The 21,005-nt window shown below is 38.5% G+C and overlaps 1 protein-coding gene across 1 annotated transcript; it reads left to right on the top strand.

The window, feature by feature from the left end:
- The first annotated feature begins 1,114 nt into the window (after positions 1-1,114).
- LOC114286555 (blue-light photoreceptor PHR2) lies at positions 1,115-4,792 on the top strand. The gene is made up of 4 exons (XM_028229730.2): positions 1,115-2,759; positions 3,560-3,789; positions 3,893-3,994; positions 4,434-4,792. The coding sequence occupies exons 1-4, from the start codon at positions 1,800-1,802 to the stop codon at positions 4,510-4,512; spliced, it is 1,371 nt and encodes a 456-aa protein (XP_028085531.1). The 5' UTR covers positions 1,115-1,799; the 3' UTR covers positions 4,513-4,792.
- Positions 4,793-21,005: the final 16,213 nt, after the last annotated feature.

The following is a 21,005-nucleotide window of genomic DNA, read 5'->3' as shown; positions in this document are numbered from 1 at the left end:
AGTTAGGACTAATTTTTGGCATTTTTCCTTCTTTTGCTACAGGCATTCACAGGATATCCGGGTAGATGACCGGTTTAAAGATTTTGGCCCAGTTTTGCTCAAGAAAATATAATAAAAAATCATGCAACGAATGAACAGTGCCTCAACAAAGTTATTGAGGTACTGTAGCAAATTTACTAAAATGTTAATTTAGAAAAAATTTGTTGAGACTGATGGAGAAACAAACTAGCTATATTTTAGTTTTTTGTTATTTTGACTGTCCTGATGCGGATGCTCTAACAAGTTTTTTTTTTTGGGGGGGGGAATTGGCAAGGTCATGGGCCAAAGTCTTAGGATGTGTTTGGAGATAAATTTTCAATTTTTTTTTTTGGAAAGAGAGTTCAAATTTTTTGTTTGTCCGTTTGTTTAATTGTATATTTTGAAATGGGTTAACTTCTCTCCAGTCCATGATAGGACTGTAGGGTACTATTGGGTCCTTGGGACCCACTACAGGTCCTGTTTTGATAATTCGAATTGTTTAATGTATATGTAGAATTCGTCGAGTACTATATATCTGTAAAAAATTAAGTAAATCAGATATCGATAGCCATGTGATCAAATCAAATTTTTGTAAACTGTTTATTTTTCACCTTCTATTTTTTTTATATATAAAACTGATTTGATTACATAATTATCGATATTCAATCAATGAGATTTTTTATAATCGTATAGTATTCGACGAGTTCTACATATTAAATGGTTCGGATCATCAAAACGGGGACTCGTGGTGGGCCCTCAGGAGCCCAACAGTACCCTCAGCCATTTCCATTTTGAAAATAGTTTTGGAGTTTGGAAGTTTGGGATAATTTGATATTTTATTATAGTTAAGTAGATGTGTATGAGAGAAAAAATTATTGAGAAGGATAAAGGAGAGAGAAAAAATCATTGATTGATGTGTAAGAGAGAGAGAGTGAATTTGAATTTTTTTTAAAAAAAATTTGAACCAAACAAAATTTTAAAATTTTTTACAAAAATTATATCTTGAAATAGGAAGCAAACAAGGCCTTAGTTCCCTGTTTTTTGTTGACTATCCCTGGTGCTTTTGGTTAAAGGTCGGCATCAGGTTAGGCCGTTAATATGGTGTTTAAGTTCGCCCACTGGCTAAGTTCAACATTTTTTTTAAAATTTTTTTCTAATTTTCTTTTTTTTATGGATAAGCCTTGAGCCAAAACTTTAGGTCTATTGCATTACTGTCTTTAGTCTTTTTAATACATTCAAATTTTAAGTTTTTTTTTTAAAATGTATTTCTTATTATTTCAACAATTTCTAATTAATTTTTTAGGTACTAAGGGTTATTTAAAAAAGATAATTACAAATTAATTTTTTAAACTTTTTAAAAAAATATATATAAAACATATGAAAAATAATATAACTTAAAATAAATTAACAATTAAATTTTGACTTCTAACTCAGTTCTGAAAATAGCCTAATTAGTATTGTGTCTTTGCAGATTATCAAATTCCTGTAGAACCAGCCTCATATCATATCCTACCTACCTACCAACCCCAAAACTTGAAACTCCGAAAATGATGTCCATAGCCTCCCTCTGTGAAAGCCATGGAGTTTGAAGGTTAGTCCCAAAAAAATTAGGTACGGTCGTGGGAAGAACGAGAAAGAAAGTTGAACCCCCGCCATCAAACTTATTACACATTCATTTCTCACCAAACCCACAAAAACCAGAAATTGAAGAGAGTGAAGATTGAAAGAAAGAGCTTCAATCCCCAAAACCCATCATCTTCTTCCTCAAGAAACTACTGAAAATGGATTCCAAGAACCAAACCCTAGAAGACCCAGAATCCCAAACACCATTAGAGGACCAAAACCAGCTTGTTCCCACTGTACCCTTTGCTTCAATCTCTGTTTCTCTCTCTACAATCCTCCCTACCCACTTCCTCCTTCCTCCCAAAATCTCTCCTTTTCTTGCCACTCATCCCAACAAGGTTAAAATCCCCTCTCAAATCTCGTCTCTCTCTCACCTCTCTATCTCCTCTTCTCTCTCCCCTCCAAAACCATTCTTCAAATCCACCATCTCCTCAAACCCTCTCCAAAACCCTCTTTCTCTAAACCCTCGCCGCCCTTCCGACCCTTCCAACGCCGCCGGAATTCGCCGAGCCTCCGTCGTTTGGTTCCGAAACGATCTTCGAGTTCACGACAATGAGTGCCTCAATTCAGCCAACAATGAGTCCATGTCTGTCCTTCCCGTTTACTGCTTCGACCCCAGAGATTATGGGAAATCATCATCTGGGTTCGATAAAACTGGGCCTTACCGCGCCTCGTTCTTGATTGAATCGGTTTCAGACCTTAGGAAGAACCTTCAGGCAAGAGGGTCTGATCTTGTGGTGAGAATTGGGAAGCCTGAGATGGTTTTAGTGGAATTGGCGAAGGCGATTGGGGCCGAGGCAGTGTATGTAAACAGAGAAGTTTCGAATGAGGAGGTTAAGGCGGAGGAGAAGATTGAGGCGGCAATGAGGGATGAAGGGGTAGAAGTGAAGTACTTCTGGGGAAGTACTTTGTTTCATGTTGATGATTTGCCATTTAAATTGGACGAAATGCCGACGAATTATGGTGGGTTTAGGGAGAAAGTTCAGGGATTGGAAATTAGGAAGACGATGGCAGCGTTGGATCAATTGAAGGGGTTACCGTCTGGGGGAGACGTGGAAGCGGGGGAGATTCCATCTTTGGTTGAATTGGGTCTCAACCCAAATGCAACATTGGGTCAGGTATGGCCTTTATTTGGTTCAATTCTCCAAATGCCATTCATTGTTTTGATTCATGCTGTCACTTAATTCTTTTTCTTTTTCTTTTGGTCATGGATGTTCTTATTGTTTTCTTGAATCTAGTTCTTGTTGATTCTATATGAGAACAGTTTTTGTGTGTGTATTTATGATGTTGGTATTGCAAGGAATGATAGCAAGTAATTAACATATATGTAGCTGAAATATGGATAATACTTGAATTGGGGGGGGGGGGGGGGTTGGAATTCTCCGGGGTCATAATTTGAAGTTTGGCATTTGAATTTTGACATGTCAAATGAGTTTAGCTTAGAGTTTTCAAGTCTTTTCACTAATTTTGTTCATCTTACCAATACTTTTGAGCATTGCAATATTGCTGTTGAATTGTTTGACGTGTGTTTGATTAGGAGATGATATAGTTATTAATGAATCTACTTTGTGTGAAACTCCATTAAGGTTCTCTACTGGTGTTGTGAAACTTCTTACAAAGAGGGTAATTAGAAGCAAGACTAAGCTTTTTAAATTTCTGCTCCATTCTCATGTCGTTCCCTTCGTTCTTATCCTTTGATTTGAACTATGCCAAGGATTTGTGGTCATGTCCTAATTCAAATCTTTATTACTTTGCCTAAAGTATATTTTGGTTCATGCTGCCTGCAGAGTGTAGCACAGTTTGTTTTCTAACATATAGTGTCGATAATATTTAAATATTTTATTGGACAAAGTTGGCAAAACTAACAGATTGTTTTGTTCCTGCTATCAATGACAATGTGGTTGTTTGCTTCTTGTAGGACGGAAAACTGTCAGCCAATGCTTCTATGGTGGGAGGAGAAACTGAAGCACTTCAGAGGCTTACAAAATTTGCTGCTGATTGCCAAGCACAACCAAATGAGGGAACCAAGAATGGCAATGACAACAGCATATATGGTGCAAACTTTTCCTGCAAAATCTCGCCATGGCTTGCCATGGGATGCCTCTCTCCCCGATCAATGTTTGATGAACTGAAGAAATCTGTTTCCAGGTATGGGTTTACTTTACTGTGGTCAAGTCCACTGGCCGAGAAAACTCTCTTTAATGAGATTGTCTAACATTTTGGCGTTGTGATGATTTGATGTGATTGACAGGACAATTTCTGCTGCCTCGAACCGGAAAGGTGGTGGTAGTGGTTCATCTGATACTGGAACAAACTGGTTGATGTATGAGTTGTTATGGAGGGATTTCTTCAGGTATCTCAACACATTCTTAAGCTCATGTATCACTGTAATTAGGGTTTCACATAATTTGCATCCCTAATAAGCCTTGCCTACTCTGGCTTGACATTTTTTGACATTTTGTAATTTACTAATTTGTGAGTAAAAAAATCCAAGGTCTTGATAAGTGCACGGAGTAGAGAAACACCCAATGTTGACACTCACATTACATATATTCATACTGAATTCCTTGGCACATGGGATCATTGCACTTCCCAGGCCAATGTTCTTTCAAGAGAAAAAGACCAGGTAGATTACGAGGGCATGTCTAAACAATTCTACACCCTCAATGGTACACGAGTTTACTACGAACATAATAGTCTGCAAGATATGGGGAGAGATGTCTTCTCCTCTAGAATCATCTTTTTGTGCTTGATACCACTGATGCCAGTGTTCATTATCTTGGGTTTTTCAGATTCATCACCAAGAAATACAGTTCTGCTCGGCAACACAATGCTACCCCAATCGCAGCTTGTACAGGCGCCAATGCTTAAGGAGAAGCATATATTAGTGCCTGCTTAAGGAGGAGGATTAGTGGTGAAAGGGAAAATCTATTCTGGGAGGGAGTTTCTTTCAGTCATTAATCACAATCCATCCTGTAGCTGTCAAAAGTGTTTGGATTAGGGTTCTTTTAAAAGTGAGTTTTTTCCTTCTTGGACTAGTGTTATCACTCTCAAAATAACTAAATATGGAAGCTCCTTGAGATTGTCAGTCAAATCCTTTGGATGTTATGTGCCTCCTTGTGAATAACAGGTCCGTTTGATTCTGCTTTTAGTACTTTGTTAATGGCTGGTTGCTCCTAATGTGTCAATCGCAGAGGCTTTGAAGGTATTTTTTTTTTTTTTGTGGGAAGTATGTCAGCTTGAATTTGTTATGATGTGTATGAAACCCTTTCCCGCCCTATGCGAGTGTGGAGTGGTGTTGATGGCGGCATTGCTAATACTGAAACCTGGAAAGATAATTTAAGCTATGTTTCAAGGTATTGGTGCCTATCCAACCTCCCGTAGGCGAGTCAATTTACGCAAAAGATGCTATACAATCATTCAAATTTCACAAACTAAAATGATTAAATCTTTCCAAAAAAAATTCAATGTCTAGCTTTTACTGGCTAGTTGCCATTTCATTTGTTGGGGTTAGCTATTTTTTCCATTATACCAATGAAGTAGAGGACTCTCTCCTTCAACTTCTCAATAATTAGCTTTTTTTCAGCTGATTTTACATTTTTGACTCATATGTCGTAAGCAAAAATTGGACAAAGTATTTTGACACAAATTTTCAGAAGGGAAACAAAATAATATTTACATATATAAGCTGCTCCGTAAGCTACACCAATCAGAGTATTTACATATATGAATATCAAGAAGTTATTACAATTCTAATGGAAATGAACTTTCTCAAGAGTAACCCATGGTCTAAAGTCTCCACCATTAATTCCAGGTTTTGATCTCCATTGACCCCGGAAACAGAGTAGCTCAAATTCTGGGTGAAAACCACAACTGCAACCAAAAAAGCATTTTTAAGTCCGAAGTTTTGGTCATGGCTGTCCATAGTTTTTGAGTGATAATCAACAGCCACAATTCAAATTTTGTTTTTTCCCTTTTTTTTTTTCTTAAACAGAACATAAATATATGGAGATCTAAGTTTCTTTCCAGCTATGTTGTGATCCACAAGAGAAGTGTTAGTGAGGGGATCATGACTATATCTTGGAAGCAAAGACAATTTTCTATCTTTGTCTCTGCAATTTGTGCTGTCTCAAATTACACAGAAGAAGTAGGTGGAATGAAGTTCTCTCTCTCTCTCTCCATTGAAAAACATGAAGAGCGTGGCTCAATTTAATTGCTCACCTATGACACCACCACAAGGACTCACTTTTTAATATGAAAATAAGAACAGCTCTCAAAATAAAATTGAGAACAAACAAAATAGGTAAAATGACCTTTCATAAAATTGTATTTCATACAAGTGAAAACAAAACTTCTCTTATCCATCATCATTATCTCTCTCTCTCTCTCTCTCTCTCTCTCTCTCTCTCTCTCTCTCTTTCATTCAAAACAAAAAGAGACGGACAAAAGTAACATCTTTCATAAAAACAATTAAACTCTGAAAACAAAACAAAAAAAACAATAGAAGCAGAAGGAAAATCTGTGTCACTATATATACATAAACAATATGGGCCTTATCATTATATCCCTCTCTCTATGGTTAAAAAAAGAAAAATAAATTCATTACCAATACCTAGCAAACTTGAGAAAACAAATTTCAGATAAAAAAGTTACAATATAAAATTCATAAAAAGCATCACTTGATTTTTTTTGATTGACCCCATCCTAAGTGTCACGTGAATTATTTATGGAGCAGCTTATTTTTTTTTATAGGTCCTATTAAAAGTGCCCATTACGGTTGAAAATAGTTACATTTTTGTAAAATGTATAGTATTACGTAACGATTGTAGCCATTGAATAGGGTTAAAAAAGTACTACATTAGCTATAAATTGAATGCGTTTTATGGATCCCACCCCAATTGCCACGTCAATGATTTGATACGTTGAATATAACTTTTTTATAAAGAATTAACTTGGTCGGACATTGATAGTTGTCAATTTAAATTACGCCTATCTTGAGGAAAATGAACTACACGATGAACCTCCCATACCTAATGACTCAGATCATTATCGTGGGGCTCAAGATGGAACCCACAAGTGATGTTAGGCTATGTCAACAGCAGCAAAATCAATTCCATTTATATGGTAATTCAAACTAATGACGTAACAAAAAATCTTATGGTGAGACATGACAATTCATTTTTATTAGGTAATAAGGAAAAAATGGATGACTCACTTATTGTGACTTACGCTTCCAGAGCAGTATGAATATGTTTTGTATTATGAGATCATTGGAATTTTTTTTTTCTTCTTCTCCCATCTTCTCTCACAAGTGGAGTCTATGAGCATTTACTAATCTCAATCCCATTAATTTGTGTTTATAAATGAGAAAATGAGTTTGCCACTATAAGTATTTTTCATTAAATTCAAGTTTTATTTAATTTTTTTTTTTTTTAGGGTAACTGACCCATAAATCCCATAATGTGGAATTAGAAACTGATCAGTCCCATATATATATATATATATTTTTTGTACACACAGAGGTCCCACTATGTGTTGGTTTGCGTTTTTGTCCTCCTGAAATGGGTATTAGCTTTGAGAAATAATGGTTCCTTTATTGGCGTAGATAGAACCTTTTGGAAAAATGCACTATAGGGTTTTTTGGATTGGTAACGATTTAGGCTGACCCACTTTTGAAATGTGGCCCACATTTAGATATTACACACAAATTGGTTTAGTTTCTTATTTCCACATTTTTGTTATTGTGATCAACTCCTCAGGTGCCTGTGTTGGAATTCGGCGAACTAAAGTATTGCGTGTGGTTTTGGTATTTAGGGTTTTCCAATGTCATTTCTGAGTGCCTCTTCCACATTCTAGTAATCCACGTTTTGGGAAAAATCATCAATTACACGTAGTGCAAGGTGTGGAGGCGACTGAAAAGTTGACAGGGTGCGGACGTTAGGGTGTCGGGGTTGTTACTAGCGGCAGGGGTGTGTGAACTGTAGCATGTGATCTGCGACGGAAGTGTGGGGAGGGGGTTTGGGTTTGTTGTAAATCGCGCGATTACCGTGATTGGATTCCAGATTTGGCAATGTAGATATGGAATGAAAATGCCAAAGCGTGGAATATGCACAACAACTCAATACCCCCTAATTCTAATTGAATCTAAAGTGGCGACCGTAACATCATAGTTTATTGGCGAGGGTTGGTGTGCTTGGCAAGTTTGATACGTGTTCTTGGCAGTACATTGAAGATTTACCAATCCAAATTCGATGACGACGCCGCGCTGCAGTAAGTGTCCACATCTCCCATTTCTGATTATGTGAATAGTGTTGGTTGTGAATGTGTTGTGATGCAGTTTTTTACATGTTTAGTGTATGGTGTGTAAGTGTTGGTCGTAATGGGGTTTTGAAAATGACGGTGTCCTTTTGTTTAACATGAAGAGAATTTTGTGTGTGTTTCTATTGTTTTGGGTTTGGGTGTTATGGATTGGTGTGTGTAGTGTAGGTGTGTGGGTGTTGTGGGTAAGGGTGAGAGGAAATGGGTTTTTGTTTGGGGGGTTGGTGTGTGTTTGGACAATGATAATGTTGAGTGTGGGGGGTGTTTTTTGAGGTGGGTGCGTTTTGGTGTAAGTTTGTTTGTGTCACATATATGGAGGAATATCGTGACAGAATAATGTGTGTGTGTTCTGGGAGTAGGGGTTTGAAATGGCATGTTTGTGCGCGAGTTAGTTGGTGTTGTGATGGTTTGTGTAACACTCTCAAAATAATATATATAAACCCAACATTCATGATATTCATAGACAGAGAATAAAGCATATTTCCATTCATCAGAGTATTCTTTACAAAAATATTACATGTTGACAACAAAAGTAAATACCCTACGGGCTTACAACTTTCCAAGCCGACACTTGGTTGCCAAAAAGTGAGTACTAACTTAAATACACATTAAGCCCTTGGCTTGAATTTACATGTAATATCAAAAAGACAACAAGAATAATCAAAAGAGTCTTCAACTCCCAAGACCTCCTAAGCTACGTCCTTGAAGGTGGCATAGCACCTGAACCTGAAAATGATGTCCCATATAGGGTGAGCCAACGCCCAGTAGAGATATGCTAAACATAACATGAGCAATAACTAAAACATTGGCATATGATAAATGTTCAACTCATGTAAACAAACATACATCTCTTTCCATTTCATTAGCCAAACCAATTCATAGATATGGTTCCCTATTCATCCAGATAGTTCAAATAAGACTACAACTCATATCAACAATACTTCGGTTTTGATCAATTAACATGAGACTACAACTCACATAATTAACACTTCAACACTTCAAGTTCAAATGAGACTATAACTCATATTATTATCATTTCAATACTTCAATTTATCTACGTTATACAAACGCAATGAGGATTTCGGGACTTTCACCCTGGACGCCCCAGCCAACTTAGTTATCACTGGAGTCCATCCCCTCTCTCCTCCCAAATCCGGTTTAGGAGTCCATCCCCTATCTCTTCCCAAACTGTGGAGTACATCCCTTATCTTCTCCCAAACCGTGGAGTACATCCCCTATCTCCTCCCAAACAATATATATATATACAATTTATTTAAACACTTATCATATACAATGATCAAGCCAAGCACATATTCAATGTGTTATTCCATCTGTCATATTCAATGACATATTCAATTGATTAGTTTTAATTCACCTAATCATCATGCAGTGTCTACAACAATCAAGACTATCCTCCACCAATAGCCCAAAACAATTATTTCTAAACAGATAATAAATTATCAAACAGATAAATTATCTATAATTTCAAAGGTGAGTGATTAATCAATCCAACTCCACCATTAAATATCACAATTACCCAATTTCATTATTTCCAACTCAATTTCATATTTTCATAACTTTTCCAAATTAATTATACAAATTAATTAATCACAATAAATTAGGACTTTTCTTCCCCTTTTCTCAACATTGACCCAAAGGTCCAAATATCATCAATAAACATCAATAATCTCATTTTAAGACTCAAATACATGTGTATTGATCAAATGAACAAAACCCTTCTTTATACATTTTGAAACCCTAACACCCACAACTTCCCAACTTCAACATTAAATCAAAATGACCACAAGTTTATGTCAAAGATCATAAATATGAGTAGTAATCCCTACCTCAAATTTCGAAGCTCAAAGGAGATGATGAACAAACTCGGAAGTGCTCCAAACCCCAAGATTTTCGAATCAAAATGGAGGTCTTGCAAAGTTCTACCACTTTAATGAAGGAATAAGGGTTGGATCTCACTAAACCAAGATCAAAATGTAGAGAGAGAGAGAGTTCTAGAGAGAGGAGCTCTTAAATTAGGGTTTTGAAAAGCTAGAGAGAGAGAATGGCCCGAAAAAGTGATTCAAAATGCTAAAATTTAGACTGATATAATACATAGTCCGCTCGAGCGTGAAACGCCCTGCTCGAGCGTCAGACACAGAGTCACGCTCGAGCGTGAAAAGCGCCGCTCGAGTGTCGAATGCATACTTCCAGAAGTTCTGCAGACGAAGGTCCCCGCTTGAGCGTGAAAGTGGACGCTCGAGCGTCCAACGACCTGCAGGGAAAAATACTGAAGGTTGAAAAATCCTGCTCGAGCGTCGGAATGCTTGTTTGAGCGGAGGAGCAAAAGCAAAAGGCCCGCTTGAGCGTCAAAAGCCCCGCTCGAGTGTGAAGGCCAAAATCTGGGCATCAACTCTTGGTTTCCAAACACAACCAACTTGTTTCAAACCTACCCAACACAACCCAAGACTCAAATACAAAGAGTAAAGGATGGAAACGAGAATAAGACAACAACACATCCACGGAACCGAGTCCGGAATACAATAAACAAGGAAGGAAAAACCAGGATCGCTATAGTTTGTGTGTGGTAATGTACCTGGATGTTTGTTTGGTCATGTTTGTTGGTGTTGTTGTTTTGCTGTATGCGTTAATAAGGGAATATGGTAGTTAGTTGTGTGTGTGTGCAAGCACAACCCATGGTGTCATGTAGTGGTGGTGTGGTTTTTATCGTACTGTTTGCGTGTCCAATTTTTTTGGGTATGTATGTTGGTTTTGTGTGTTGTTGAGAAGTGTGGTGTGTTATGGCTGTCATAGATGTGTTGTAGTAGTAATGTGGGGTGGGGTGGCACTATATTTGTTGGGGCATATGATGTGTAGTTACGTAATTTTGTGTTGACTATGAAGTTAGATGTGCCTGTTGGATATGTGTAATGTGCACAATTTATGTGAATTGTTTTTTGGCTTTTGTATTGCAGGATGTGTGATGACATCGAGCCCGTATACGCGTTCAAGAGATAAGACTCGCCTTTATGTTGTTGCTGGGTCACCATCGAAGAAGATTGGTCTTAGGATTCAAGGACGTATATTGTTCAAACAAGTGAAACCAATAAGAAGTATGCCTGCAGCCGTGGTTCCTCGGAAAATGCGATTAAATTATCGGTCCAACATTGCAGGGATCGTGAAAATTGTAACCATAGCAGGATTGACAGAGGCCTACCGTGTCCACCTGAGGAGAACCCCATTCTGGTTGCTATTTAAAGCCATTCTGGAGAATGATCTAAAACCACACGAGTTCAGAAAATGTGATGAGTTAGTGTTCAAACTGACATAGACGTACGTGCCGGATACCGGTTGTTTTCATGTTGGGAATGGTATGCTGACGCTGAGGGATAGCGACATCAGATTGATATTTGGGTTTCAATGTGGTGGTCAGCCGTTGGTGATGAGTCTCGGGCCGTGCATACCGTCCGACTTCATGCAGCGAAGATATGGGTCTGTGAGCCGTATTAGTTTGAAGCTTGTGAAGACCCTTTTCTTTGACACAGTGCATGGCACGTCTACGAGAGACGTTGAGGATGCCATGAAGTTGATAACATTGTGTGTTTGTGTAAAATTGTTCTTCTTGACATTAGAGGAATCTGTGAGCTGGATGTTCATTCGTATTATAAATAAATTGGATTCAATGAAGTTGTATAATTGGATTGGTGCGATACGGAGCGCGCTGATGGGGTCAGTGAAAGAGTTCCATTGTATCCCTAAAAAAGTTACTGGATGCATCATCATATTGCTTGTAAGTGAGATAGTTGGTTTGTTTTTGGTTTTGTGTTTTTTTGTGGCTGTACTATGTTATGAACTGTGTGGTAATATTTTTTATTTCCCTTTTCGATGCAGTATTTTCTATACAAACACACGTCGTTGGTAGTGGTCGACAGGCCCGAAGTGTTTCCCAGATTTTTGAAGTGGAATGCTGGCAATTTGTTGACAAGGATGCTAAATGTGACATTGGATGATGTTGACAGTTTTGAGGTAATCTGCCACCTTTGCACCTTAAGTTTGGTGACATTTAGCGTGGTTGTTTGAAACATACATGCATTTGTGTGTAATTGTATGGTTGTGGATTGTATTAGCAGGTGGTACCGGGTAGACTGCAAGTGTTGGTGTACGAAAGGGATCAATTGCTGAGTGGTAATGACGTAATGGACCAGGGTGATGATGACTTTGTGGATATGGTTAACATGTTTGATGACATACACATGGATGAGAAGACAGTAGATGAAAGGAAATCTGATATGAATGTGGTTACCGAAGGAGTCCCATCTGGAATGCAAGTAAAGGCACAGTTTGCAGATGAATCATCAATTGGTAGAAAGAAAATGGAAGCTGAGACGGGAGAGGGTGGAGTCCGGTTTTTGACAAATTCTGATGGCCCATCGGTTCCAAACACCATTGAGAATGCACGAAGAAATTTTTTTGCTCTAGAGTTGGAGAACAAAAGCAAGGATTTTGTGATTGCAAAGTTGAAGGAGCAGGTTTCAAAACTAACGATTGAACTTGAACAACAAGCTTCGAATATGTTAGTTGGGTTCAACGGTTGACTGAAAGTGAAAGATGATGAAATAGCACAGATGACAAGTGTTATTAGTGGTCTGAGAAGCACCATAACCGGGCTTGAGGAGAAACTCACTTCGTCAGATGTAAATCCCAGTGGAGAAAGGTGCATGTAGGGCTAACACCGAGGGTGAGACAGACTCGTTTGCGTTTGGGGATGTAGAAAATGCAGAGAAGATGATCCATGATGTTACTTAGAAGGTTGTGGGTTGGGACAATGTTGGCACCGAAAATTGGATGGAATTAGGAGCGGCGAGTGGAAAAGTGTTACAGGAAGAAACGTTTGATGCCGATGGTGGGAACTGAACGGAATTGAAAATGGTAGGTGGAAGGCTTGTTGAGGTATCGGTAGGCTTTGCTTTACAAAACTCATTTGTCAAGAAAATCAAAGAGAGGTGAGGCGGGAAAGGAAGTTGCCAGAATTTGAGTATCCTATGCTTCGGGGGCGACTTCGTCGTGTGGAGGAAGTGAGGGGCAGCGTGCAGTTAGCGATGGTGGTATTAATTTTAATATTGATTTGTGCGATAAAGTTATAGTTGTTAACGAGGTTAATGGGCATAACAAGAAAACGTCGGGGTTTGGGTTGAATAACCATTTTGCTGTTTGGAAATTAGTGAAAGAGGATGTAAAACGTAAACTCAGCACAACGTATGAGCAGGATGAAGGCAAGTGAGTCGCGTTTGACAATTTTTTTTTTATTTAATTTCATTTTGTTTTGTGGTTGTCACTATCTAATGTGTGGTATTTTTTCAGGGTTGTTATTTGGACTGGTGGCAACAAAGATGTGTTTGTCTACTTTTCAGACATTAAAAATTTAGTCCGACATTCTGTAACTAGGGGAAATGTATGTTGCGCACGGTAGCTTGTACCCCGTATGCATGCATTCTAGCTGTACACTATGGCACCTTATTCAACACACTTGTGGTGTTGCATTTGTTATTGTTATAGTGTTAGGGTAGTGAATAATTGTACTAAATGTGTAGTTGGTTGGTGGCAGTGAGCAAACAGAATGTGTTTGCGGCGGGAGTGGTTTGTCGGAGAAGTCATATTTCTTCAATGGCATATGTCTGGTATGTTTTTTTTTATTCCCACTTCACGTAATTCAGGTTTTAGGGTATGTTGTTGTTTTTGTTTGAAATGGTGGTCACATAGTGGAATGCAAGATACGGTGGTAAACGTAAGTGAAACGTCAAGGGATTGATACCTACAAGCCAACTTTTGCGCCTGCGTTGGTTGTAAATACTTACATTTTCCTATTTACCACAAAGCCTACTAGACGTTAGTGGTGTACGATACAAAAGATGGGTCGTGGAAACATTACAATTCGCTTAGGCCACGCACTGGTTCGGAAGACATACATTACAATGTAGCATCAATTCTGGTATGTGTTTCCATAAACTGTTACAGTATAATCGTGCATTTTGTATTTTTCTGTGAAGTTGTGTTTGCATATGTAAATGTTGAGACGTTGTGTGACACTTGGTTGTTGGTTAATGTAGCAGAAATGAAATGCACTGGAATACATGCTAGGCAGCCACAGAGGATGAAATTGTTTGTATCGCTGACCGGGACATGGTGCTAGAGGCCATTACTGATTGTCCGCAGCAGCGACCGGATGCGTAAGTATTTTTAGTTGTGAAATTGTTTTGGTTACATTGGCTATTGATTTTGATGCCTTGTTTTTGTCTGTGTGTGTGATATGTCCATCCACGGCAGTCCTGATTGTGCAATTATCGTTTGTTACTTAATACGGAAATATGTACACCACGTCGGGATCCAGAGGGCAATGAAAGGTACTACTTGCATCAATACACGTGCAACTATGGTGGAAGCTTTTGTGAATGACCCACAAAAATGGATGGAAGACGTGGCATGCGAGTAATGTGCTTAGCGGTGAAGCGTTTTGTTTTGTTTTGTTTTGGACGGTTACTTTTGTTTCACATGGTAATTGTCCCCCAGTCTAATAAAACAAACTGTGATGACACATTTGGGTGGTATTGATTTTTGAATAGTGGCAATTTTTCGATTAATCGGTCCGGAATGTCCGGGTTATATGGTACATTTTGTTTTGGAGAAAATTAACTGCTTATGAGTAATGTTTATGGTTGTCTGGATTTATTTGTCCCTCAATCAACTTTGTTTGTGTTTGTTTGCTTGAATTATGGTTACTCATATGTTGTGGTGCTTGTGATATGAAGAGTGCAAAGAGTTATTGCTAGGGGTGGGCGCGGGTCGGTTGCGGTGTCACGACCCCAAACCGCCCCTAGTAGTTTGGTGCCATGATGGCTAGTAATCCGAGATTACCGAAGGCCAACTTTCAAAATTCACACACAATCAGAGTATAATATATGGGGCTCACAAGTGCGGAAGCAATAATTTAAAATACAAATGGTCCATAAGAGCAGTGCATAAGTCAAATGAAATGGCATACATCTTTACATAGCTTTAAAACTTGAATACAAACAAAATAAAGTACAAAATACATGTTACATCTTAATAAAAGGCTTCTCAAGCCGACATGAACAGAATACATGAAATACAAGTCAAGAAACATAATCTTCAAAATTGCCGATATCCTCATTGCCGACATAACATGCATACAAAACACACATCTCGGCGAAGCCGACTTCTCGTTTGTTACCTACATACATATATAGAGAGGGTGAGCTTGGATACTCAGTGAATGGTATAAGTAATAAAGGGGTTAAATGAATGATACCCGAGATCTTTTCAAAACAAAACATATTATATCCTTGTCAAAACCATACATAACATAGCTTAGCTTGGCTTGAAATAAAACATCATTCGAAACTTAGTCTTTCAAAGCTTGCTTACTTACTTAACATACGCCAAATCTTAAAACATGGGGTGATGACATTCCGGGCAAAAACAAAAGCATAACCTTGGCATCGAGCACACCCGTTCATAGTCCGTCGGTGGCCGATATCTTAACAAGGGTGCTACATAGGCTTAACGTCCCCTAGCACGAAAGGACGGTGCTACCTAGGCTTAAAGTCCCCTAGCACGGAAGGACTTGTGCCACAAATGCTTAAAGTCCCCTGGCACGTACAGACTAGTGCCACAAATGCTTAAAGTCCCCTGGCACGTACGGACCATGCTACATAGGCTTAAAGTCCCCTAGCACGGGAGGACTATGTTACATAGGCTTAACGTCCCCTAACACGAAAGGACGGTGTTACTTAGGCTTAACGTCCCCTAACACGAAAGGACGGTTCCAAGAATGTCATCCAAAACAAAGCTTATACTTGATACATAAAATAGGGATATCATTCATGCTTAACAAATACTTTTATCAAGACAAGGCAAAGCTTTATCAAAAACCTTAAGAACATAACTTTATTAAAAATACCACTCACTTAGTTTTTGGGACGTCGGGGTCAAGGCAAAGGTCCAAGTCCTACAAACACATGGCAAGGTCTACTGAATACACTTCTCAAAACAAGTCTAACATGCATGCAAATGATGTCGGGAAAACATGCTGGAAGTCAAAACACTGTTTTACATGTCAGGAAGACATGCTGGGTACCAACCAGGTCTTTGCCGAGGTCCCACACCTCCTGGCCGAGGTGTGGCTACCTAGGCTTCGGCGTGCGGCTGCATGTCGAGGTGCGCACAAGACAAACTAAAAGTGTAAGTGATCATGCAAGGTAGGCCAAGGTGAGATACGATGCTTGACCTAAGTGTGAGGTCTAGGTGAGAGTGATCTCGGCGACTACACCTCGGGAAGTGAGGTCTGGAGATCTGGGTTTCCACCCGTGAAGAACATGAACATGGAGTTCATGAAGAACATGAATGCTAAAATCATAACTTCTTTACTACAAAAATCTGGGATTTCATGCCATGAGTTCGAAAACATGGACCTGGGTACCCATGCTTGAAAATCATATGAAAACAAACACAAAAACATGGATCTTGGCATGAGGTTTCGGATCAAAACATGACTTTTCTTGAAGAACACATGAATGCCGTTTTCTCTTTCTAAAACCGAACTTCAATCATGCAATGCAATAACATAAACATAAAGAACGACAAGAGCAGATCAAGAATCTAACCTTAGAACACGGATCTAACGGTTCGATCTCTAGGGATCAGGCTTGGAAGTCTACCTCCTCTCAAGAACTCCTCTCCCTCTTCTAGAGCTTCTCTCTCTACGCTCCAAAACAAGTATAGGAACAAATGAGGGGTTTCTCTCTCTGCCAGCTAACTTAACTCTCAGCTCGGACACGTGGCAGCGGCTGATTGGTTCTTTTCAAAAAGGTGATAGATTGACAAGACAAGACTATGACAAAGTGTATCTAACAAGCTACTCGGAATGGCACTCCAGCAAGTGGTGACATCGGCTAAGGACAAGGCTTCGGCAACTAAGGTGACAATGACCTCGGCTAGGAAGGACAACTTTTGACTAAGCTGTGCCATACCTTGGCCTAGATGTGCCACACCTCGGTCTAGGTCATACCACTCCAGGACAAGATCACTCAGGTGCAAAGGTAACATCTCGGCCTAGATGATACACATCTCGGCCTTGGTGATTCACACCTCGGCCTAGATAATGACATCTCGGCCAATATGCCAGGGCGAAGGTGGAGGTCAAACAAAGGGGTTCCAAGATACTTCTAGACTGAAGATGACCTCGGCTTGGAATGATCTAGGCTTAACATAACCTAGGCTTGGCACGACTTCGGCTAAACATAACTTAGGCTCGGGGTACCAAGGAAGGAACAAAGCAAGCACACAACACTTAGACAAATCACATAGACATCAAAACAAGGCATGGATCTTACTTAGACAAAACAAGTCATAATTATGCAAATGCAAGCTTAACGGGTCATAATCATACCAATGTTCATGAACATGACTACGACATAAATGTGGGTTATTACATGCGGCCACGGAACGTACAATCTACCATCCGTCCACCATATTGGCAGATTGAAGAAAATCAATTCGCATCCGTCCGCTAATCCGGCAGATGTGAATTGAACAGATTGGTAGTTTGGTGGATAGATGCGAATCGGTTTGGCGGTTTCAAATTTTATAAATTTTCAACATAATTCAACTTATGCACTTTCTCAAAAAAAAGAAAAGAAAGTATTATAGCCAATGACTTAAAAAAATATTACCATCACTGCATGCCTTATCCAAAGCAAAAAAGTTTGAAACTTTAGAATATCACAATCACAGCATGCTTCATCCACATATTACAATCATAGCATGCCTCATCCACATAAAGTATTATAATTTGTGGTTCTTAAAATATAAAAACAATTCAAACCACCAAAACTATGAACAGAGCAATAGTAGAGATTGTATGTCTCTGTATTGTTACATCTATATCTATTTTTGAAAACAAAAACCAACCAGCATATATCATATTTTCTATTTATTATTTTTAGAGAAAGATTTAAAAACCAAAAAATATAGATAAATAATACGTTTATTTTTTTCAATTAAAAAAAGATATTCAATTTGAAAACTTTTTTTCAACAGAATATTTAAACTCTTTTTTAATTGAAAATACAAACAGAATATTTAAACAAACTAAAAACACAAAGTCTTATAAATTATTAGGGGTGCTCGCGGTTTGGCGGTTCGGTTCGGTTGTGGCCAAAGGAATCTCAAATCCATCATCCGTCCGCCAGATTGGCGGATTGTAGAAAATCAATCCGCAAACGTCCGCTCGTCATCACGCATCTATCCAAAATGCGGCGGATCAGTTCGGTTCGGTCGGTTTTGGCAAATGCAGCTACTTACATGCTTTTGTGTGTGCTTTTTTATTAATTGTTCGTTGATGCCGAGCATGCATATGGCAATCCCACAAATGCATTGTAGTTGTTAACCGTCTGTAAGGTCACATTTGGATTGAACCCCCCCTGTGGGTGTCATTCCCCCATGTTGTTCAGTGGTCTGTTAGCGTTTGAACAACATTCCCTCCACGCCCAAATAGTGTGCCCGAACTTGTAAACGGGGATGGTAATGAAGAAAATTGATTTGGAAAATGAACATCGCGTACCTGTATTGCAATAACGTAATTTTCGTAAACCAGGTAGAATTGTGTAGGTGTTGCATTTTGGGTGAAGTTCAATGTGTGGAATTGTTCTAATTTTTATAATGATTTTGGTTTTGACTCGTCACTTGTTGTATTATGGACTTGGGTTTGTATGGTTTTGAATGATGATTCATATCTTATTTCCCTTGTCTCCCCACTATTTTGGTTATTGGATCGTTTTGTGTGCGTTTGGAACAAGTTGGTTGCTTATTTTTCCAAACCTTTGTTGCCCAGATTTTTGCTCCTTCGCTCGAGCGACCATTCTTGCGCTCAAGCGGGTTTTGCAATCTTTGTTCCTCCACTTGAGTGTCACTTCTCGCGTTCGAGTGAGTTTTGCAAACTTTCAGTACTTTACAGGTCTGCAAAACTACTGGGAGAGTGTTTTCTACGCTCGAGCGGCGTTTCCTACGCTTGAGCAGGTGCGCGCTTGAGCGGCCCTTTTTGCGCTCGAGCATTGGTTTACTATCTGCAAAACTACTAGATGTGTGTATTCTGCGCTCGAGCGGGACTTCTTGCGCTTGAGCGGAACAACTTATTATCTCTAACGCTCGAGCGTTAACTCCTCCGCTCGAGCGGACTGTGCGTATATCAGATCACGAAAATGACATTTTATATTACTTTTTCATTCTTCTCTCTCTCTAAAACTTTCTAAAAACCTAGATCTTGACCCTCTCTCTCTAAAACACACACTCTCTCTCTCTCTACATTTTGGCCTAGATGCTTTGGATTCTCTACCCTGGTGCCTTTGAGAAAAAGGTATAGCACCTCTAGATCTCTGTTTTAATCTAAACAAAGTTGGATTTGAGGATCCTTGGAGTTTCACTTTTGCTTTGCTTGGTCTTCTAACTTGAGATAGGGATTTTCTACACTTTAATATGGTTTTTAACTTAGTTATTTGTCATTGTGTAACAATGGTGGGATTTGGTGGTAATGTGAACAAACTTAGGGTTTGGGTGTAAAATGGAAAGAGGGGTTTTTGGTGAATGACAGATAAATGATTGTGGGGTTTGAAAATGATGTTGTAGGGCGTCAAAATTGTTGATTTGGGTACTTGGTTGAGACATGGGAAGAGAGGGAGTTTGCCCTGAAATGATTATGATATTTATTTTGTATAAATAAATGAAATTGGTGTTGTAAACATGAAATTGGACGAGTATTGAAATACAGGGTGGAATTGAGTAGATGATACATCTCATCTTTAGAAATTTTAAATAAATTATATGTCTTGAGATTGTATATCTATTTAGAAATAACTGATTTGGACTATCGATGGAGGATATCTATGATTGTTGTAAAAATTGCATGAGGATTAGGGAAATTAAAACTAATACATGGTTGGTTATCATTGAATATGATCATGTTGTAAATACATTGTATATGTATGATTGTTTGGGAGGAGAAAAGGGATGTACTCCATGTATGATTATGTGTTTAAATACATTATATATGTATGATTGTTTGGGAGGAGAAAGGGGATGGACTTCATTGTAATTAAGTTGGTCAGAGTGTCCTGGGTGAAAGTCCCAAAATTTATACATGGGTGCCGATCTTGCGGACGAAATTTCCATAAAATGACAAATTGAAGTGTTTGTGTGTTAATGGTGTGATCGTAGAACCATTGAGTTGTAGTCTCATTCTGGTTATTGAAAAATAATGAAATTGGCTCATGTATTGAAATGAATTGAAGAAAAATGAAATGAAATATGGACATGGTGTTCTATGACTATACAAAAAAATGAATGTTTTATCCCTGGCATTGTACATGCACATTGCACTTATATCTTCGTTAAATCTCATACTGGGCTGTGGCTCACCCTATTTAGGAAAAACATTTTCAGGTAATAATGGCATGCCTCCACTAAGGCAATAGCATTTGACAGACTTTTGGGAAGTAAGAGTTTCTTTATTTTGTTTCACTTTTTGTATAGCCTATGGGCTTAAATTGTATGAGCTAGTCTCATTTTTGTTGTAACCAAGCCAAGACTTGGAAATGTGTAAGCCAATAGGGCATTTATTTATGCTAAACTCTTTTGTACTATTAACATTATGAAATAAAAGAACTTTACACTCTGATTCATGCAGTTATTTATATACTTTTGGGTTGAATTTCTGGTCATATTTTGGGGGCGTTACAACTTTGGTGTTATAGCACAAGTCACATATGCCATAAAACGTAATTTATTATAGAATCCAGGAAAGGGTATTCCAACAATAGAACGTCACACCAAATGTGACGCAACCTAGCCAAATTAATTCTGCACGTCAATTTGAAAATGAACTAACACATATTATTGGTATTGACGGAGGACATAACACAAACTGTGAACCGGGATAGCACAATTTACGTTGCATGTCAAATTGAAAACGAACTAAA

The sequence above is a fragment of the Camellia sinensis genome, chromosome 12 (genome assembly GCF_055761805.1).
Source record: "Camellia sinensis isolate YWXY chromosome 12, ASM5576180v1, whole genome shotgun sequence".
Classification (NCBI taxonomy): Eukaryota; Viridiplantae; Streptophyta; class Magnoliopsida; order Ericales; family Theaceae; genus Camellia; species Camellia sinensis.
The sequence above is the reverse complement of the archived record's forward strand: the minus strand, read 5'-3'. Positions and strand labels throughout refer to the sequence as shown.